This window comes from Planococcus citri, chromosome 5 (assembly GCF_950023065.1).
Source record: "Planococcus citri chromosome 5, ihPlaCitr1.1, whole genome shotgun sequence".
Classification (NCBI taxonomy): domain Eukaryota; kingdom Metazoa; phylum Arthropoda; class Insecta; order Hemiptera; family Pseudococcidae; genus Planococcus; species Planococcus citri.
This window is the reverse complement of record NC_088681.1, coordinates 55,888,810-55,907,833: the sequence shown is the minus strand read 5'-3', so window position 1 is coordinate 55,907,833 and position 19,024 is coordinate 55,888,810. Positions and strand designations below refer to the sequence as shown.

The window sequence follows — 19,024 nt, the reverse complement described above, 5'->3', positions numbered from 1 at the left end:
AGTTTTTAGTTCGCTCACACTCATACTGTACGAAAATCCTTGAGATCGGCGTCGAAAAAGAGTTGGCGGATGTCTAAATAGGTAAATTATGAAAAATACAACAAATTTTATTAAATTACACTATACTGAACATCTCGTGTGTCGTAATATTTCTGATAATTAAATGAATAAGTACCTAGATAATTAGAAACAATTACGAGGTTCTTAGAATTCAATTGTGAATTTGAATAAAGCGAATAGGTATTCTAATTAAATTTAAATCCAGCGGGCCAAGAAGGCCGAATTTCATATTTTAATTCATTTTTTATGCACCAATTCATGTAGGTACATTTACTAATTGTAGGCGAGTGCAATCCTATGAACTAAATAACTAATTACATTCAGATGATTAAGTTTTACAATTTTAAAATTGTAAAATTTGGAACCTGTTTTCGTTTGAAAAAATGCTTTTTGAAATTTTTCTTGATTTTTCGCCTGTGTTAAATCATGTTTTTCGACAAAGGTACCTAGAAATTTTATTATGGAACCTTAAGCCGATTGAGTTGATCTCTTTATGAAAAATGTACCCTGCCTATTTATTACATATCCACTCGACTAGTAAAACGAATAAAATACTGAATGAGACTAAACCGAAAGCTTCACCGTGCAGCATCCAACACAGAGAAGTGAGAGGAAATGAAACGGACACGCTTCTTACAGCGGAGTCAACTCATTCATTATTCTTTCTCATTGTTTATCTAGATAAAAGAGGGGATAAACGCGAAGAAACCCGTCATTGAGAACAGACTACAAAGCCCACAGATTACAAATATTTCCCTGCTTTATTCGGTTTCATTCCGATGTATTTTAATAGCTCGCCATACGTGTCGTTCTGGACACCTAAACTATTCAAAATTATGTCGAACGTCTATCTACGGTAATTAATTATCGAACGTTTAGTATTTTTTTTTTCAAATCGTGGGAGACTTGGAATCGCGTTGAGTTTTCTCCAGGTTCGAGATACCGTTGCTGCTGTAGTACATACATAAAAGATTGGCTAAACGTGTAAATTCCTTTTTTTCATCTGTCATTTCCTCTTCCTGGACGATCAACTGGTGTAGGTTGCCAAGGAAGTGAATCGTCATTTTAAAGGGTGTTTTGACAAATGAGCATTTGGTTTAATTTTATCCTCCTATTCGAGTTAATCGAGATAAACGATTTAATTTCGTGGGTTAAATGGTCGGTGTTCGTTTCGTTTTATTTGGAAATAAGATTACACTTTTTCAGGTTGTTTCTTCTTCGTACGACGAATAAAAAAAAATGATAGAAAAAAAATTATCATACCTAATTTTATTAATTAAAATTCCACAAATTTGAAAAATAATCCGTTTTAGGAACGACGAACGAATCTGGTCTTTCGAAAGTAACGCTCACTTTTTGGATTTTTTTCTTACATTCTTTCTCGAACACCTGGAATAAAAAAATTTATTCATTACTCAAATTCGAACAGTGAAAAGCACTAATTAATAAAAATATGATTTCGAATACTCACATCCTTATACGTTTTCTCGATTAAAGGAGTCAAATCCCATTCGACACTAGGTAACGGTTTATTGATGAAATTCACAGCATTTGAGACTTGAGGTAGGATATGTTGTTCGAGAGTTTTCAGTTCCCATAAACTGCTTTCCATTGCTTTAGTTTTCATCGGATCGAGTTCGTCTTCGAGATAAGGATCAGATGACACTAAATGAAGAAATCGTTCGTTAAAATACTGCACAAAATGAGCAAATTTGATATTCTGATAAATTACCAGATCCTCCTTCCGGATGCTGGATCATTTTTCTCAGGCCGGAATGTCTTATCAGAAGATTACCGATGAAAGCACATAGTATAATGATATCTTGAGGTGGAGCACATAAGCAAAGGCGAGCGAAACGTTTCATATACGATGCGACCAAAGCTTCTGGTAAATGTCTGTAAAAAATTGAATAAATGTAATTCTCAGTGGTGATCAATTTTTGAACTTCAGAATGGGGAGTGTACTTACGTCGAGCTTAAGAAAATATTGGTCAAAACGTAGAGTCTGCTTTTATATTTCGTGTAAAAAATACTTGGATGGAAGAACGAGTACAATTTTCCATAAATATTTGGATATTCTCTGAAATCAACGTTAATTTTCAGATGCTATGAAAAGGAACATCGAAATAATAAATTTTTACTTACAAGTTATGATCTTTGACGAGAGTAAATACACCTTGTAATGCTAGAAGGGACACAGCACCACCTAAATTCAAACATCGAGATCAATTTGAAATTATTAAAAATTCTATCGAATCTCTTATAATGATTGAAAAAAAAGAATGGTTACCTGCATTCAAAGATTCCATTAAATAATCCATGGTCAAAATAGGTTTGCTAAGATGTACCATTAGATTTTCAATTAAAAGTACCAATACTTTTTTATGAGTATTCGACGTAGCATTCCATTTTATAATGATATTCCATAAATTATGAATCGATTCTTGTATCGCTGCGTATTTCGGTTTGAATTTCGTTTTATCTGTGGATCAAAATTTACACGATTAATCACAGAATTTCAATGCATCCTTATTAATTCATCGAAACTTACTTTTAGTAACGCATAAGAGTACTTCTGGATCATAATCTTGTAACTCTTCTTCCGAAGGTATCGGTACTTCTTTCAAAATATCCAATATTTTAGCTTTCAACGGTTCGTCTAGTTTCTTAATTTTCGTCAAAATACTCGGAACGAGTAACCATAAATAATAAACTACGTCGATATAATTCGTGAACTCGTCCAACTGATTTAAAGCTCCTTGAGTAATTTTCGTGTTGAAATACTGCTTCAAAATAATCTGCAAGAAAAACACACACACGAATTAGAATCTCTCTAGAAATTGATCTTAACTCGATAGCAACTTCAACTTACTTCTAATTTATCTAATGGAAAATAATAAACGCCTTTTTGAGGAGGTACCAGGGGGAATTTCCCTTCATGTTCGAGTAATTTGAACAACGTAAGTGCAGCCTGTTCTCCGTTTGTTTTATCGTACATCAAGTTCAGTAGTTTATTCCACGTAGTTTCGTACTGATCTCGAAGCCACGATACGTGTTCAGATGGAGCATTATCTGAAACGTAAATTAATTCAAATATTTTTTCAAAATAGGAAGAGTACGAAGAACAAACATCATACTTGTAGAATCACCGGTCGTTAACATGGAACGATTTTTCAACGATTCTGAGAATATCATTTCCAATGCTAAAATTGCTTCATATGTAGATTGGTAATTCTACGTACAGAAAACAATACGAGTGAAATTAGGGCATGAATAATATTTTTCCTAATATAATAAATTATTTTGAAAAATATGATATGATAAGGAACTTACGTCAAGATCGTCAAGGATTTCGGTCAAATAATCCGAGTTTTTTCGCGTTTCCAAGAACTCCTTCGCTTTTTCGATGATTGCACTTTTGATGTCTTCCATCGTGAGATGTATTTAGAATGGCAAAATATTCAATTGAACATAATCATTGAATGAATTTTTATAATAATTACAAAATTACAAAATTTTATGATGAGCTTATCAGCAATCAAAACACGTGCTTGTTATTTTTTCCATCCAATGTTACCAAATCGAAGTGAGCTTTGGGCCTGTGGAGTGCAAACTTTTGCTCCGTTGCACGAAATATAGCTCAACAGCTTGCTTTAAAACACTTTTTTAGTTGAAAATTTATAAAAAATTGCTCATTTTTATTATTGTAATAAAAAAGCTCTAAATTTTTTTTATGTTTCACAAATTTTGAATTTTATTTTTTGTTTTTTTTCAATTCTATTCTGTCAACACTGGTGATTACAGTTTCCCGCATTTTGATTGGTCGTTGAGATTATGACGTATTTCTGAGAACGTTCTCTGATTGGTCGATTTTTTCAGGCGATTTACGAAATCTTTTGAATGAACCTGGCAAAACTATTTTTCAATTTTTTTATTCTTGGTGGTTTGAATTTTGACCTGTGATAATGTTATCTTATTTTCCCGAATTAATTACTTTTCTTCTTGCATTTATGACTCAAATGTCTAAAAATGTGCGATCTTACGATATGTGAATAATTCTATAGTATCGCGATTCAGTATTCTATTAAAAATCACTACTCTTCGTTATGCTGTGATACCATCTCTGCACCATGGACCAAAGTGATTCCGCTCTGCTGGAGCCTCTTCTGTACAATTCTCAAGAACGTAATGTCACCGAAGTCGTTGAAAAAGTGAATCCTAGAAATGCGAAGAGGATTGCGTTCATTCTAGTCATAGTTTTACTCCTGTATCACTCTTATATTCACTTACGATATGGTAAGCCAAACTTCACTGTTCTATTCATTAATTTTAATCGTTTATCTCATGGATTTTAATATTCAATCGTCAAATTCTATTCCAGGAAAAGACTCTTGTCGATGGTTACTTTCAGATGGACGATACAAAGGTGACATGGGATGGCAACCTTACGGCTGCATGATGCACGTGTACACAGAAACGTAATACTCGTCTTTATACTCCTATCGTAGTCGTCGATAAATTCTATTCAGAGTTTTTTTTTTTCAGTGACCGGATGCGTTGTATGAAGTATTTAGCTTTCTTAGGCCATGACAATACGTTCGCATTCATCGGAGACTACAAGATTAAAGACAAATATCGTGCCTTTGTGAAGCATTTCATTTCACCTCAAGAAATATCGTCAGTGGACAGAGATAGGGTAGTGTACGATCCATTTTACAAACAGTCCAATTTGACGTATTCTGATGCGAAGTTACGTTTTAAAGCTGATTACATTTGGGCTCCTTATATATCTAAATCCGTTGTGGATTTAGTCAATAAATGGAAAGTAAGTGTTCGATTTATCATAGTTGTCAGTCTACGACTACCTCGAATTGATCCAATAATTTGATCATTTTTTTAATAGGTATCTGAGAAACCGCCTAGTATTATTGTGATGGGATGTGCGACATGGTCGATAAAAGCTTCAAATGCATCGAGAGAAGTAGTCAACGATTTTATTGCTAATATTACCCGACTTATCGTTGTAAGTTTTCAATTACGTATTCACCCTTCGATGATACGACATAGAAACTCGAGTAATTCGGTTTATTTTACAGCCTTTTAAAGAAATCTGCAAAAAATCTCGTGTTTTATGGGTTCTTCAAGGTCCTGTAAATGAAGAAAAGCTCAACTCTACCAATTCCATGATCACTAATGCGATCATCGATGAATACAACACAGCTACTATAACGGTTCGTTTTTCCATTTCTTCAGTCTCCTTCATCATCGATGAGCACATCATTACTCAATTCTTTTTTGCAGGCTTTACGGTCCAGCTGTGTTGAACTATGGTCAAGTTCAAGATTAATAGCCCAAGGTCAAATAAACGAAATGATCGAAGGCATTGAACTCAGTGCTGAAGCTTTGAACACAGACGTTCAGCTTTTACTCAATATGTATTGCAATGATCAAATGAACCACGATGATGGTACTTGCTGTGCGACAACTGAACCTTATACTTATATTCAGCTAACTGCTTTCTTTATTTTATTCGTTTGGTAAAACATAATTGATTATACATGAAGATGTTTGAAAAAATATTCAAAAATAATAATTGGAGTATTTGTTTTCAGCTTGGTCATTGGAACGTTATTGCAGTTCAGGCCAATTTACATTAACACTGTACAGTTTCCAAATTTTCAAATAATTATGACGTCGATGGCGAAACTAGCTGTCATTGTGGCTTATTTTTATCTATGTGATAGGTGTGTTTGAGATATTTCGTTCTAATTTATAGCAAATTTTGAAATCAAGATGATAATTCTATTTTGTGTGTTACAGAACAAATTTCTTTATGAAAGAGAACAAGTATTATTCAGCAGTAAGCTTTTGGTTACCTTTGGGTTACATTTTTACATTAGGATTATTTTTCACCGAGGAGAGTCGATTTACTAAAATAATGAATCGAGATCAAACCGAAGAATGGAAAGGTATCTCATCTCATTGGAAATAATTTGCAAACGTATTTTAAAACGAAATACTCATTAATTTGGTGATTAATCAGGTTGGATGCAATTGGTGATATTAATTTATCAAATGACCGGAGCCAAACACCAGCTTCCAATTTATAATCATATTCTTCTCTTGGCAGCAGCCTACTTATTTATTAGTGGATTCGGCCACTTTACGTATTTATGGTACAGAAACGATGCTGGTTTAATAAGATGCCTTCAAGTAAATATTCGTAACTATTGAATCAAATCAGCGATGCTCTGTTAAAATGGTCGAAATTGATGTTAAAATGATCTATTTTTTCAGGTATTATTTAGGATTAATTTTCTAACAGCAGTGCTGTGTTTTTGCATGAACAGACCGTATCAATTTTATTATTTCGTACCTGTGGTGACATTCTGGTTCTTGTTATTCTACATCGTGTTCGTTTTACCACCGAGAGTGACGGCGAGTTCGTCTGAATCCAGACCTGTTCAATATGCTTATGTTTTAATGAAAATTGTGTTCCTATTTATATCGATTAGTATTTTATATATGTCTCAGGTTAGTATTGAAATTGTTTTTTTTCTATTTATACAACATGATCAAATTTTTATTACCAATTATGTGTCTTTTTGGTAGGTATTTTTCGAGAAAATTTTCGTCACTAGACCATGGAAAGCGTTATTTGTATCGATCGACGATAATATTCAAGATTGGTGGTTTAGATGGAAAATTGATCGATTCAGGTATGCAAATCTAGACAAAATGAGTAATAAATTATTTCAACCCTTCGTGATGTAATTTTCTGATTTTTTTTCTAGTGTTTTGTACGGATCAACTTTCGCATTCCTGCTGCTATTGGCTCAAAGATATAATATTTTAGACGATAACAATCACAGTAATTTATTTTCTCCCAGGGTATCGATTTTTGTGGCTATTTTAGCTCTTCTAGGATTAATTGCTACCTCCACCTACGCTATAATGTGTCCCAATCGATTCGAATTTATCGATATTCAGACGTATATATCTATTATACCTGTGAGTTGAACTTCTCATTTATGATATTTTCCCACGATTCATTGTTTTATTAATGTTTTTGGATGGGCCTTTTTTGTTACAGATTGTATGTTATATTTTATTGAGAAACGTTTCGGGTATTTTACGAACGCGTTTCTCGCACGTGTTTACTTTCTTCGGCAGAATCTCATTAGAATTATTCGTATCGCATTTCCACATCTGGTTGTCTGCGGATTCGAACGGTGTTCTTGTGTTAATACCTAGATACCCGGTTGTCAATGCTCTAGTCATTTCGTATATTTTTGTGTGTATTTCGTACGAGGTAAGTTGGTCGTTTTTGTTTTCAGCTGATGAGGGGACGTATCGAGATGTTAGCCTTCGATCTGAAGGAGGTCGCGATTTTGGGAAAGAGCATGGGCTGAAACTCCAAAATCAAAATTTCAGTTATCTGAATTGATTTTTCGATTTTTGGTGAATTTTTGAAAATTCAAAATTAATTATTTTTGACGAATTACGATTTTTTTTGAAAAATTTAAGCATATTCAGGAAAAATCATGGAAATTAGTTCTGAAAGTAAATATCAACTCCTTTGAACCGAATTACCCAATTTCGAACCATTCTGAAGCCTTCAGAGTGATTTTTGATTCCTCCAGACGTTCGAAATTTCGCCAGAGGACGTGGGAATCAATTCGGGCAGTTGGATATTGAGCTGTGACTTAATTTCGTTTTTTTTTTAGAGGATTTATCCACGTTTAAGCCGATTTCCAGGTGGACGTGTTTTTTTTTTTTTTTTTGGAAAAATGTAAGAAAAATTCAAAAAAGTCAAAATTTTCCTGTTTGTAGGGAAATTTTTAAAATTTGCACAAATGGCTTCGTCTTGTTTTACATCAATTTCCAGAACTCGAATTTCGCATTTTTGAGACTTTCTGGAGCCTCCAGCGCCATTTTCGATTTCTCCAGAGTTAGAAAATTTTTCCAGGGAGTGTGGAAATCAATTTAGGTAGCTAAAAATTGAGTCGTGGCTTATCCTCGGCTTGTTTGAAGAATTTATCCACATTTTAGTCGATTTCCAAGCGGACACCTCAAGTGCATTTTTTGATCAGAAAATTTATGAAAAAATTCAAAAAATCCAAATTTTTATAATCATTTTTGAAATTTTCACAAACGGCTGTAACTTGTCTAATACCAACCTCCAGAATCCAAATTTCGTAATTTTGAGCATTTCTGGAGCCTCCAGCGCGATTTTAGATTTCTCCAGAGTCCAGAATAACAAAATTTTTCCAAGGAGTGTGGAAATCAATTTAGGCAGCTAAAAATTGAGTCGTGGTTTACCCTCGACTTGTTTGAAGAATTTATCCACCTCTTAGTGGATTTCCAGGCGGACACCTCAAGTGCATTTTTGTGACCAGAAAATTTAAGAAAAAATTTAAAAAATCGAAATTTTTATATTCGTGGGGAAATTTTTGAAGTTTGCACGAGAGGCTGTATCTTGTCTAATACCAACCTCCGGAATCCAAATTTCGCAATTTACAATCATTCTGGAGCCTCCAGCGCGATTTTAGATTTCTCCAGAATTACTAAATTTCTCCAGGGGGTGTGGAAATCAATTTAGGCAGCTAAAAAGTGAGTCGTGGCTTATCCTCGACCTGTTTGAAGGATTTATCTACATTTTAGTCGACTTCCAGGCGGACACCTCAAATCCAGATTTTGACCTGAAAATGAAAAATGAAGAAAAAAATCAACTCTTTTCAGTTTATGAGAAAATTTTTGAAATTTGCACGAATTGCTGTATCTTGTTTAATATTAACCCTCTGAATCCGAATTTCGCATTTTGGAGTAATTTTGGAGCCTCCAGCGCAATTTTTGATTTCTCCAGAAGACCTAAAAATTAACTTGGGCGGCTCAAAATCGAGTTGTAGCTTATTATCGACCTTTTTAAAGGATTTATCCGCATTTGAACTGATTTCCAGGCGAACATCTCAAATTCTTTTTTTTAAAATCAGCATTCTCCACTTATTTGTCTATCCTCTATCATTATGAAAATGCTGGTCAAAAAAACGCACTCGAGGTGTACGCCTGAAAATAGGCTCAAATCTGGATAAATCCTTTGAAAAAGTTGAGAATGCTGCCACAATTTGAATTTTAGCAGCCCAAGTTGATTTCCACCCCTTCTGGAGAAGTTTTAAAATTCTGAAGAAATCAAAAATCGCACTGGATTCTCCAAAATGACCAGAAAAATGAAAAATGATTCGAGGGAGCTGATATTACTTTCAGGACTAATTTCTCTAAGTAAATTATTGTTACTGATTTTTTTTTTAATTTTCAAAAAATAGTCGGTCAGTTTTGAATTTTCAAAAACTCGCGAAAAATCGAAAAATCAATTTTGGGCACCTGAAATTTTGGCTATGGAAGTTTCAGACCACGTTTTTTCCCCAAAAATCACGATCCCGTTCAAATCTGGGGTGGACACCTCGAGAGATTCCCTTATAAGTGTAATTTTGATTATTCACTACGAATTACGATTAATATTTTTATTGTTGTTTGTTCACAGTTGAACGATATTACTCGTAAATTACTTCCTTATGCGGTGCCATCGAACTGGCGATTAGCTCTGAGGAATTTATTTATATTCTTAATTTTACTTATACCTGTGGGTATTAGAGATGGTATGTTTTGAGTTTGGGAGCTCAGAGTGTTATATTTTTTGAAAGACTGACGGATCACATTCCTTTGACCTAAAATGCGATTATTGATCAAGATATTCAAGAATGGTCCTTACGATGATTGAACGGAGCTTAACTAGACGGACCTCTTTTTTTTAAACACTATTTTATTTTTCTTAATAAATGGGTTACCTTGTTTAAAGCATTTATATTGCATCTGTATAAGAGAAAACAAATTTTTAAAAATAATAAAAGTATATTTCGTTTTTTAAAAATGTTTATATTTTTTCAAAAGTGGAAGGTTGATGAAGAAACTTACAGCGTTCGATTAAAATTATTTCAGCCAATGAAACATCGTAGCTGTGTTTACTAAACACAGAACGTAGTCGAGAATTTTTTCCGATTGGTTCAAAAAAGAACTTCGAACCCGAAGAATTTTATTATCACACTCTACAGTTCGTTCGAATAAACACATTCGTTTTAAAACAGCAGTCGAACTAGGCATAGAAGAAAACACTTGGAAGAAAAGCTCAATTTTCTTCGACAAGTCGAAGCTTGACTACCAGAAACCAGCCTACGAGCGCACGAATTTGATTTTCTAATGACTACAGTAGTACAGTACCTATCGAACATATTATTCGACACTTGTGTAAATAATGCAATATTTTTGTTTTCGAATCCGATCGCGTAGAGTTATTTGAACGATGGTGAAGGCGTCATGTTAATAATAATGTTCATCTTTATAACAAATGTTGTTCCGTTTAATGGCATTAGCGTTAGATAATTTTTTTCTATAGTATAATGGATCATATTTTATCAAATGTTATTAAAAAAGCTGCAGTTTTATTCCATCAAAAACCCCAGCAGAGGAGTTTCGATTCGTATGGAGATGAGGATATCGTATTCAGTAAGTTACAGAATAATTAATTTGTTACCTACCTACACGATGCATTTATCATTTTTGCACGAGTATTTTAATCTATCGTAGGTAATTTATCTACCGATGCAGAAAATAAAAGATGAGGTGATGCATTAATTCTTGATATCATTCTACAGGTAAAAATAATGTTTGTGTTCATTCAATCGCTTCGAATCGGACCACAGTCCATCATCCAGGCTATTTAACGTTATCGTACAAATGTAATAAATCATCGAAGAAAAATGAAGTTGATAATTTCACGCTGCAGTTAACTTGGATACCTAATTATATTTTCAAAAATAATAAAAATTCAAAAAAAAGTACCAGGCAAGTACGAAGTAATCATTTCAGTTAAATAGAAAGTAGTTTGCGAGTTTTTCTTTTGATAGTAGGTAAAATACGAGTGATTTTACCCTGGCTAAAGTGTGTTAAGGTTAAGGCTGACCGTTGATTATCTTTTATTTTATTTTATTTTTTTAGTTCCACTTTGAAACGATCCAACAACTTTGATGATAACGAGCATGGTTCAAATAAGGACAACTGCACACCTATTCGTGATGAAAATGAAATAGAATTTGAAAACCATTCAGGTGAATTGATACCTACCAATTCCTATTCACTGTCAATTTTCTAGACAGTACAGAAACAATAATAATTTGTAAAAGATTTCCAAGATTTATTAAAAAAAAAAAGAAGTGAGAAATGACCTGCATTTCATTATTTCAGATAATAATCTGTTTGTTTCTAATTCGACGAACAACAACATGGAACATTTCGATAAAAAGAGGAAGTTGATAAATAGATTTAGAATGTCTTTCTCAGAAGAACAGAGTGATAATGAAGAATACGATGATTTCAACGAGAACGATTATTGCTACAGCAATGAAAAAGATGACATTAAAAGTTACTCCAAATTTTCCATAGATTTGGGTAAGTTGGTACTTGCGAGTCAAAGTTTAAGAAAACAAGGAGCTGTGCTAGTTTATTATTCGAATATAATTAATTTTACAGGACAGATGAAATGCGTAAGGATATTTTTCGCGGAAAATAGCGAAAAAAGTGGCCAATTGGTGATCACGTCGAAAGAAAATCAATACAAAATCTTACATTTTCATCACGGTGGCTTGGAAAAATTGCAAGATATCTTACAGCAGTGGAATTCCTTCGTATCTGATTCTATTTCTATGAAGGATGAAAAAATGGTTTATAAGCATTTCACTATTTCTGGGTAGGTATTCGTTTAAATAATACAATAATTACGATACAAAGTAGGTATCCATTTTTTAAATTAAAAAAAAAATGTTTGTATCCTTTTTTGCAGACCACCGAATAAGAATGTAAAATCTGCAGCTAAAAATCAGTTCCCAAAAATGTCAGTTAAAATGTGGAATGGGTTGATGAATGAATCAGGACAAATAGAAGATGAAACGTTATTTCGGAAAGTAAGTGATTCATTTAAAAAAAAAAAAAATGGATTATTATTTATTACATATTTACCGATTTATCTTTTTGATTTTTTTGTAGGCTGTTTTTTTTGGTGGTTTGCATAAAAACCTTCGTAAAATAGTTTGGCCTTTCCTATTGAATTGTTATTCACTCGAATCGACGATTCAAGAAAGAAATGATATGAAAATAATACGAGAAGAAAAGTATAAAATTGTAAAGTAAGAGCAGCAAGCAGACTATTGGAATTATCTTGTGTTTTTCGTTGTTGTTTTTTTTTTTTTTAAATTAATTATAGGTATCTGTTTTGAATTTTTAGTGAAATCAAAAACGACATATTGAACGCAGCTGACGACAGTTTTTTCAAACAGCTGGAATACCTTATTTACAAAGATGTTATACGAACAGACAGATCTCATTCTTTTTACACCGGTGACGAAAACCCCAACTTGAAAACCATGCAGTAAATTGTTTTCAATCACCTATGAATTGTGAAAAAAATGTTGGAAGATATTGATCAAGTTTAGTGAAAACTTTCAATTTTAGTTGAAAGTCCCTCAGGAAAAATTTTGGCTCCGGAAATACTCCTGGAGGGGAAATATGGGCTCTCAAACAGGAAAAATTTGGCAACACTGCATTCTAAAATATTTTTCCAATTTTATAAAAATGATATCTTTCGATGTTTCGAAGCTGAAATTTTTTCTGAGTGACCTTCAACTCAAAATGAAGGTTTTCACTAGATTTAGTCAAAATCCTCCCACATTTTTTCTCAAGATTCACCCAAATACTTTTACTTACCAATTGGTAGAAATACCTAACTCGAGTACGTTTTATTTTCGCAGGAACATTTTATTAAATTATGCAGTACTTTACAACGATTACGGATATTCCCAAGGCATGTCCGATTTACTAGCACCAATTTTATCAGAACTTCAAAACGAAGCGGAAGCATTCTGGTGTTTCGTATGCTTAATGAAGCGATGCCTATTCGTATGTACACCTACAGATACCGATATGGAAAAGAACCTGGTGTGTTTCTGTTTATACATATGTACTACCTACCTAATTAAAATTCAAACCGAGTAATTACTTCTCCCCATAAACCTTCGCCCTAATCCTGATATCAAAGGTAATTTTTCATATTCCAGGAATATCTGCGCGAATTAATTCGTATAATGCATACGTCGTTTTATGAATATTTAAACACTCAGCAAAACGGCATGGATTTACTTTTTTGCCATCGTTGGCTTTTGCTGTAAGTATTTTTATTTCATATTTCGTTTCTGGAATAAAATACTCGTAGGTAGGTACTTCTTTCATTACCCAAACAATAAATATTCTGTATTTGTTCAGGTGTTTCAAAAGAGAATTCCCGTTCGATATGGCGCTTCAAATATGGGAAACATGTTGGTCCAATTACCTCACTAATTACTTCCATTTATTCATATCGCTCGCAATTATCGTCACATATTCCGAAGATGTCATGAAACAGAAATTAAATTCGGACGACATGTTGTTTTATTTTAGTTCATTGGCTATGCGTATGGATGGTCAAGCTATACTTGCTAAAGTGAGAAATACCTACCTCATACCTATTAAGCTTACTCGAATTGATACATATTAATGTGCAGATTGTATACTTAATTGGTATTCCCCTAGGCCAGAGAATTGCTCGACTCTTTCAGATCACTTTCAGAAATACCATCGACATTGAGCTGCTTGTGCCAGACTAGTAATTCCGATATTTGGGACAATTCTACGATTCTTGTATTAAAAAAACACGCGTGAATAAATTTAAGTTTTTAAATAGAGGGCTTACGATTATTTTTATTTCCTCGATAGACTTGGAAATAGAATTCGGAAAAAGTACCGTGGTGAATGCAAGTCATTCATTTACGATAATAATGTTAATTTTAAAACCAAAAATTTTCTTTCAGCAATTTTGGAAAAAATGTTGATGGTTGATTTAAAAACAAGAGAATTTTGCGCAATTTTTAGTACACATGGATCTTTTTTATAGTTTCAACAGAAAAGAAAAGCATTTCGTAATACGAGTATTGGCAAAAAAAAAGATTTTCGACTGTTAATTTTGATAGAAAAAAAAACAAAAACAAAAAAAACACGTACACACAGTTTTTTTGGAAGTTTGAAAAAGAGCAGTTTTTTTGCGACAAGAAAGCAAGACTTTCTGGAAATTTTGACCAACAAATTGAGAAGAGTTTTCAAATTTTGAAAAAAAAAAACAAAAATTTTTGACATTAATAATGGATTTATGGCATAAGAAACAGGATTTTTGATAATTTTGACAAATCAGAGAACTTTTTTTTTCAACTTTTACAAAAAAATAGAATTTTTTACGATTTTGGGCCAAAAATAAAATTTTTTGGTAATTTGATGAGAAACTGATTTTTTTGCATTTGCATTTAACAAAAAAAACACAGACTTTTGTGTGACAGAAAACTAAAAAATAACTGATGGAAATGGAAATTTTGACCAATAAAAAGTATTTTTTTTTAAATATAATTTTAGAAAAAATCTAGACTTTTTGGCAATTTTGATTTTGAAAAAAATTGAAATTTTTCACAACTTTGGCAAAAAAGTAAGATTTTTTGGCAATTTTGATAAAAACTGATATTTCTAGATGTTAGACAAAAAGATCAGAATCAGATTTCTTGCAAAAACAAAGAAAGACTATCTGGAAATTTTGATTGACCAAAAAAGGGGAATTTTCTCGCAATTTTGGCAAAAAAATAAGATTTTTTGACAATTTTCATGGAAAACATTCTTTTTTGTAATTTCGACACAAAATTGGTATTTTTTATTACAGTATTTACAAAGAAGTGAGATTTTTTCAACTTTGGCTAGAATGGTAGCCCCTAATACTTTTGAGTGATTTTGTTATTTTGATAAAAATAGATCTCTTTTTGCGATTTTTATCAAGAAAAGCAGACATTCCGCGACAAAAAAGCTTGAGGCTTTCTGAAAATTGATGTCAGAAAACAAAAAGACTGAAAGGTTCAATCTGCAATTTTGGCAAAAAAAAGAAGAGAATTTCCTGCAAATTTTGATTTAAAACAACAACCAATTTTCACAATTAAAAAAATTGTTTTACAATATTTTTAGAAAAAAGTAGATTTTTTGCAATTTTTAGTGAAAAGAAAGGAAAATGTTTTGGAAATTTTGATAAAACATTTTGCCTTCAATTTTTGAAAAATCAAGCCTTTTTGGCAATTTTTATTTTAAAAAAAAACACAGTGTTTTTGTCAATTTTGAGCAATGCACAGATGATTTCTTATTTTAAGTTTTTTGTGGAAATTCGGACATCTAAAACAGATTTTTGATTCAAAAAAGTGGTAATTTATACAGTTTTGATCAAAAAAAGTTTTTTTTCTGCAATTTTGATGAAAAAAAACTGACAAGGGAACCTCTTGAGGTGTCACACTCAGATTTGAACGGGACCGCGATTTTTGGAAAGAAGCTGCCCAAGTTCATTTTTCGATTTTTGGCGAATTTTTTAAAATTCAAAATTGACTGTTTTTGGTGATTCGTGCTTTTTTTTTTAAAGTACGTACTTGATCACTTGATCAGTAAAAATGGTCAAAATAAGTCTCAAAACTAATAGTAATTACCCAAATCCTAATTTCACCATTTCCAGTCATTCTGGAGCCTCCAGCGCGATTTTTCAATTTCTCCAGAATTTTGAATTTGCTCCAGAAGACGTGAATATGAAGTTGGGCAGCTAAACATCGAATTGTGTAATATACTCGACCTGTTTAATGAGTAGATATATCTACATTTGAGCCGATTTTGGGAGTGACACCTCAAAAGTGGTTTTTTGACCAGCTTTTTTCAAAATTAAAAAATCCAAAAAATCAAAAGATAACCGTTTGTGAGGAAATTTTTGAAATTTGTGCGAATCGCTGCATTTCTTTAAGAACTAACCCCCGGAGCGCAATTTCTACCATTTCCAGCCGTTTTGGAGCGAGAGTGACACTTCAAAAAACCACTCTTGAGGTGTCACTCTCAAAATCGGCTCAAATGTGGATAAACTCGTTAAACAGGTCGAGTGTAATATACAACTCGATTTTTAGCTGCCCAACTTCATATTCACGTCTTCTGGAGCAAATTCAAAATTCTGGAGAAATTGAAAAATCGCGCTGGAGGCTCCAGAATGACTGGAAATGGTGAAATTTGGATTTGGGTGATTAATATTAGTTTTGGGACTTATTTTGACCATTTTTTCTGAGCAAATACGTATCTACTTTTAAAAAAATCATGAATCACCAAAAACAGCCAATTTTGGATTTTCAAAAATTCGCCAAAAATCGAAAAATGAACTTGGGCAGCTGAAAATTTGGTTTTGGGGGTTTTAGACTATGCTCTTTCCAAAAATCGCAGTCCCGTTCAAATCGGAGTGTGACACCTCAAGAGGTTCCCTTGTGAGTTAAATTCTGGACAATTCAGACAAAATACCAATTTTTTTTGAAAAGTTTGACCAAAAACTGTTGGTATTTAATGCAACATTGCCAAAAAACTGAATTTTTGCCGAGGAAAGTTTCCATATTCGACATAGATAATTAAGCTTTGAAGAGTTTGGGCAATTTTTACTGATTTTAAAAATTCTCAGCACCTTATCATGTGTTTTTGTAAAATTTTACTAGAATTTCAAACTTTTTGGTAACTTTGAATGAGAATGACTTTAGTGAAATATTTCGATACATAAATTAAGTTAAGATATAGGTAATAAAAAAAAAAAGAAAAAAAAGAAAAAGAATTGGGAGCGTTGACTTTCTAAAAAGACGTGTTCAATTTTTTGACATGTTTAAGTATGTAATCACAGAATCGACGATCCAAACCAAAGTCAGATGATACATTATTTTAAAGAATCAAAAATCGATCTTACAATGATTCATTTTTCAGGTAAATATTTACTTATTTGAAAAAACAAAACATAGGTAGCCTAAATGATCTGCCATAAACAAGACAGAAAATAAATTTTTAAAATGAAAATATTTCATTTTGTTTTTAGATTCTTTATTATTAATACATATATAAATTAAGGATTAAAGAAAGTTACACCGCTCATTATGATCATATAAAACGTTAATGCATAACCGATTGTCCAAACAATGACTCTGCTAGGTTGAGGAATGACAAATACAGCGTAAACAATCGTATGGAGTATTCTGCACAATGTGTAAAGCCTGAATATATTCAAGGCTACAAATGGATCAGGTTTTGTCAAAACGTAAACGAATCCGATAAAAATGAACGCCGGAATGTTTTCCAAATCGTTCAAATGTGCTCTGTAAATCAAATTAAAATTCGCAATTAGTGCCCCGAATAGTTTCCAGCATTCCATCGAAAATAATTTTGGCATCTATAGGTACCTTCTAACTCGTTCAATGTCATCATCGTCATATTTGACTGTAGCATCTCGCATTTGTAAAGCCCTTGTAGCCATTGATGCATCTTCCGATGAAATAAAAACCTAGAAATTCAGCATGAAATAAATTAAACATTCAATTTTATTTTAGGATACATATGTATAAGGCATATAGGTAAGTTTATTGCGTGCGCTGGAGTTGAAATTTAACGTGATAGTATCTCTAATTTTTTATGATCACATTGTAATGAAGGTCGCGTGAGTATGGTATTTTTAGTTTTATACTCCTGTGATTTATTCTCGACATATTTATTCATTAGGTATAGGTACCTACTTTTTTTATTTATTTTTTTTTTTTCATTCTAAGAGACAGAGGGTACAACTTTACTTTATCTGTTCATTAGGTACTTAGTTGCTGGAAAGCCAATGTTTTAAGCTACTTCGCCGGTATTTTTTCAACTTCAATAGGAAATTTTCGAGTAGGTTATCATTCGAGTTACCGTTCAAGTCGTTTTATAATGATAAACGAACTGATTACACGTCAAAGTGATTCGAAATAACAGAGAAGAAACTTAACAAAGTGCTTGAGAACACCTAATTTTTATTCATGGATTCTAAATCTAATATGTGCAATTTTCAACCTCGTTATCGTATCAAAAACACACTTCATTTGTTTAGATATGCAACGAGCAGTCATATTTTTTGCACAAGCACCAACGATGCGGTGAAATTTGAAATTTATTTCTTAAGCATTTCAAAATCAAAGGAATAGGTAACCTACACACAGAGTTCATCAACCTAAATAGATCTCTACAGTAAATATTTACTATACCTAAATACCTACCTACGTGCTAATAATAAACAATTAGAATCTATAAGAATACCACTTACTTTCTTGGTAAATCTCTGCCTAGCGGTTAGAAATGCCATCAGTAATACTTTAGCCACCAAAACACTCACGTAGAACAGAAACCCCCTCAAAACGGGGTCTTCCAAGTTTATTTCAACCATAATTTTTTGGGTAAAAAACACAACAACGTTGGTATCGTACAATACACTTGTTACTTCTGATTTTAAGTATAATGTGATACGATGGCCAGCGTTGGAATGAAATAAACGCGTAGTAATTTTCATAAACCGGTTTCAAGTTCAAATTAATACCTAATGACCTGATACGCAGTAAAACGGATACTCAATGTTTCTAACAGACCGTTGAGGAATGAGGTGCAGTGTATATAAATGCTGCATACACATTTATACGAGTATGTGTATCTTGATGTGTAATTATTTTAATAGAAAGTTCGAAAAGTAGATTGGTATTAAAACCAGATTCCTTTTTTTTTTTTTTTTTTTTTTTTTTTCGTTAGATGTGAAAATGGGAGCTCTGGAGTTTTCGATCGTCAAATGAAAGGCGAATGTACTCACGAAAAGGGTTAAGATGAGTACCTGAAATGTTACAGATTTGAAGAGATCTGTTAATATTACAAAAAAATTATAGATACTGCTTTGAAAGAGCTCGTTTTCATTCGTACCTTCTGAAAGTATCTACATTCTATGATACAT

General features: G+C 32.6%; 4 protein-coding genes across 4 annotated transcripts; 2 read left to right on the top strand and 2 right to left on the bottom strand.

Annotated features, from left to right (window-relative positions):
- Positions 1-1,314: 1,314 nt before the first annotated feature.
- Positions 1,315-3,611, bottom strand: LOC135847484 (nucleolar complex protein 4 homolog A). Its single transcript, XM_065367026.1, has 10 exons — positions 3,394-3,611; positions 3,198-3,294; positions 2,933-3,132; positions 2,612-2,858; positions 2,351-2,542; positions 2,206-2,266; positions 2,030-2,140; positions 1,793-1,956; positions 1,532-1,725; positions 1,315-1,449 (listed from the first exon to the last, which is right to left on the bottom strand). The coding sequence occupies exons 1-10, from the start codon at positions 3,490-3,492 to the stop codon at positions 1,333-1,335; spliced, it is 1,482 nt and encodes a 493-aa protein (XP_065223098.1). The 5' UTR covers positions 3,493-3,611; the 3' UTR covers positions 1,315-1,332.
- Positions 3,612-4,010: 399 nt separating this feature from the next.
- Positions 4,011-9,988, top strand: LOC135846577 (N-acetylneuraminate 9-O-acetyltransferase). Its single transcript, XM_065365762.1, has 14 exons — positions 4,011-4,356; positions 4,442-4,538; positions 4,606-4,885; positions 4,964-5,083; positions 5,157-5,291; positions 5,362-5,597; positions 5,673-5,804; positions 5,881-6,029; positions 6,104-6,273; positions 6,358-6,594; positions 6,673-6,779; positions 6,855-7,071; positions 7,154-7,372; positions 9,602-9,988. Exons 1-14 carry the CDS (start codon positions 4,191-4,193, stop codon positions 9,725-9,727), a joined length of 2,391 nt encoding a protein of 796 aa, XP_065221834.1. The 5' UTR covers positions 4,011-4,190; the 3' UTR covers positions 9,728-9,988.
- Positions 9,989-10,173: 185 nt separating this feature from the next.
- Positions 10,174-13,884, top strand: TBC1D16 (TBC1 domain family member 16). The gene is made up of 12 exons (XM_065365763.1): positions 10,174-10,620; positions 10,770-10,959; positions 11,113-11,222; positions 11,359-11,562; positions 11,644-11,860; positions 11,954-12,074; positions 12,157-12,296; positions 12,395-12,538; positions 12,918-13,104; positions 13,224-13,330; positions 13,429-13,645; positions 13,735-13,884. The coding sequence occupies exons 1-12, from the start codon at positions 10,515-10,517 to the stop codon at positions 13,861-13,863; spliced, it is 1,872 nt and encodes a 623-aa protein (XP_065221835.1). The 5' UTR covers positions 10,174-10,514; the 3' UTR covers positions 13,864-13,884.
- Positions 13,885-17,087: 3,203 nt separating this feature from the next.
- Positions 17,088-18,616, bottom strand: LOC135846799 (microsomal glutathione S-transferase 1-like). Its single transcript, XM_065366081.1, has 3 exons — positions 18,353-18,616; positions 17,466-17,566; positions 17,088-17,381 (listed from the first exon to the last, which is right to left on the bottom strand). Exons 1-3 carry the CDS (start codon positions 18,593-18,595, stop codon positions 17,132-17,134), a joined length of 594 nt encoding a protein of 197 aa, XP_065222153.1. The 5' UTR covers positions 18,596-18,616; the 3' UTR covers positions 17,088-17,131.
- Positions 18,617-19,024: the final 408 nt, after the last annotated feature.

What these genes read in the sequence shown, in the direction of transcription:
- LOC135847484 (XM_065367026.1), bottom strand. Translation starts at nt 3,492, where the DNA reads ATGGAAGACATCAAAAGTGCAATCATCGAAAAAGCGAAGGAGTTCTTG. An exon ending in CTCGTCAAAGATCATAACTT is followed by an intron (nt 2,141 to 2,205) that starts GTAAGTAAAAAT and finishes CGTTGATTTCAG; the next exon opens with AGAATATCCAAATATTTATG. An exon ending in AATATTTTCTTAAGCTCGAC is followed by an intron (nt 1,957 to 2,029) that starts GTAAGTACACTC and finishes AATTTTTTACAG; the next exon opens with ACATTTACCAGAAGCTTTGG.
- LOC135846577 (XM_065365762.1), top strand. Translation starts at nt 4,191, where the DNA reads ATGGACCAAAGTGATTCCGCTCTGCTGGAGCCTCTTCTGTACAATTCT. An exon ending in ACAACACAGCTACTATAACG is followed by an intron (nt 5,292 to 5,361) that starts GTTCGTTTTTCC and finishes TCTTTTTTGCAG; the next exon opens with GCTTTACGGTCCAGCTGTGT. An exon ending in TTGTGTGTATTTCGTACGAG is followed by an intron (nt 7,373 to 9,601) that starts GTAAGTTGGTCG and finishes GTTTGTTCACAG; the next exon opens with TTGAACGATATTACTCGTAA.
- TBC1D16 (XM_065365763.1), top strand. Translation starts at nt 10,515, where the DNA reads ATGGATCATATTTTATCAAATGTTATTAAAAAAGCTGCAGTTTTATTC. An exon ending in GAAAAGTATAAAATTGTAAA is followed by an intron (nt 12,297 to 12,394) that starts GTAAGAGCAGCA and finishes TTGAATTTTTAG; the next exon opens with TGAAATCAAAAACGACATAT. An exon ending in CCGATATGGAAAAGAACCTG is followed by an intron (nt 13,105 to 13,223) that starts GTGTGTTTCTGT and finishes TTCATATTCCAG; the next exon opens with GAATATCTGCGCGAATTAAT.
- LOC135846799 (XM_065366081.1), bottom strand. Translation starts at nt 18,595, where the DNA reads ATGAAAATTACTACGCGTTTATTTCATTCCAACGCTGGCCATCGTATC. An exon ending in GGCAGAGATTTACCAAGAAA is followed by an intron (nt 17,567 to 18,352) that starts GTAAGTGGTATT and finishes CTGAATTTCTAG; the next exon opens with GTTTTTATTTCATCGGAAGA. An exon ending in GACATTGAACGAGTTAGAAG is followed by an intron (nt 17,382 to 17,465) that starts GTACCTATAGAT and finishes TTTGATTTACAG; the next exon opens with AGCACATTTGAACGATTTGG.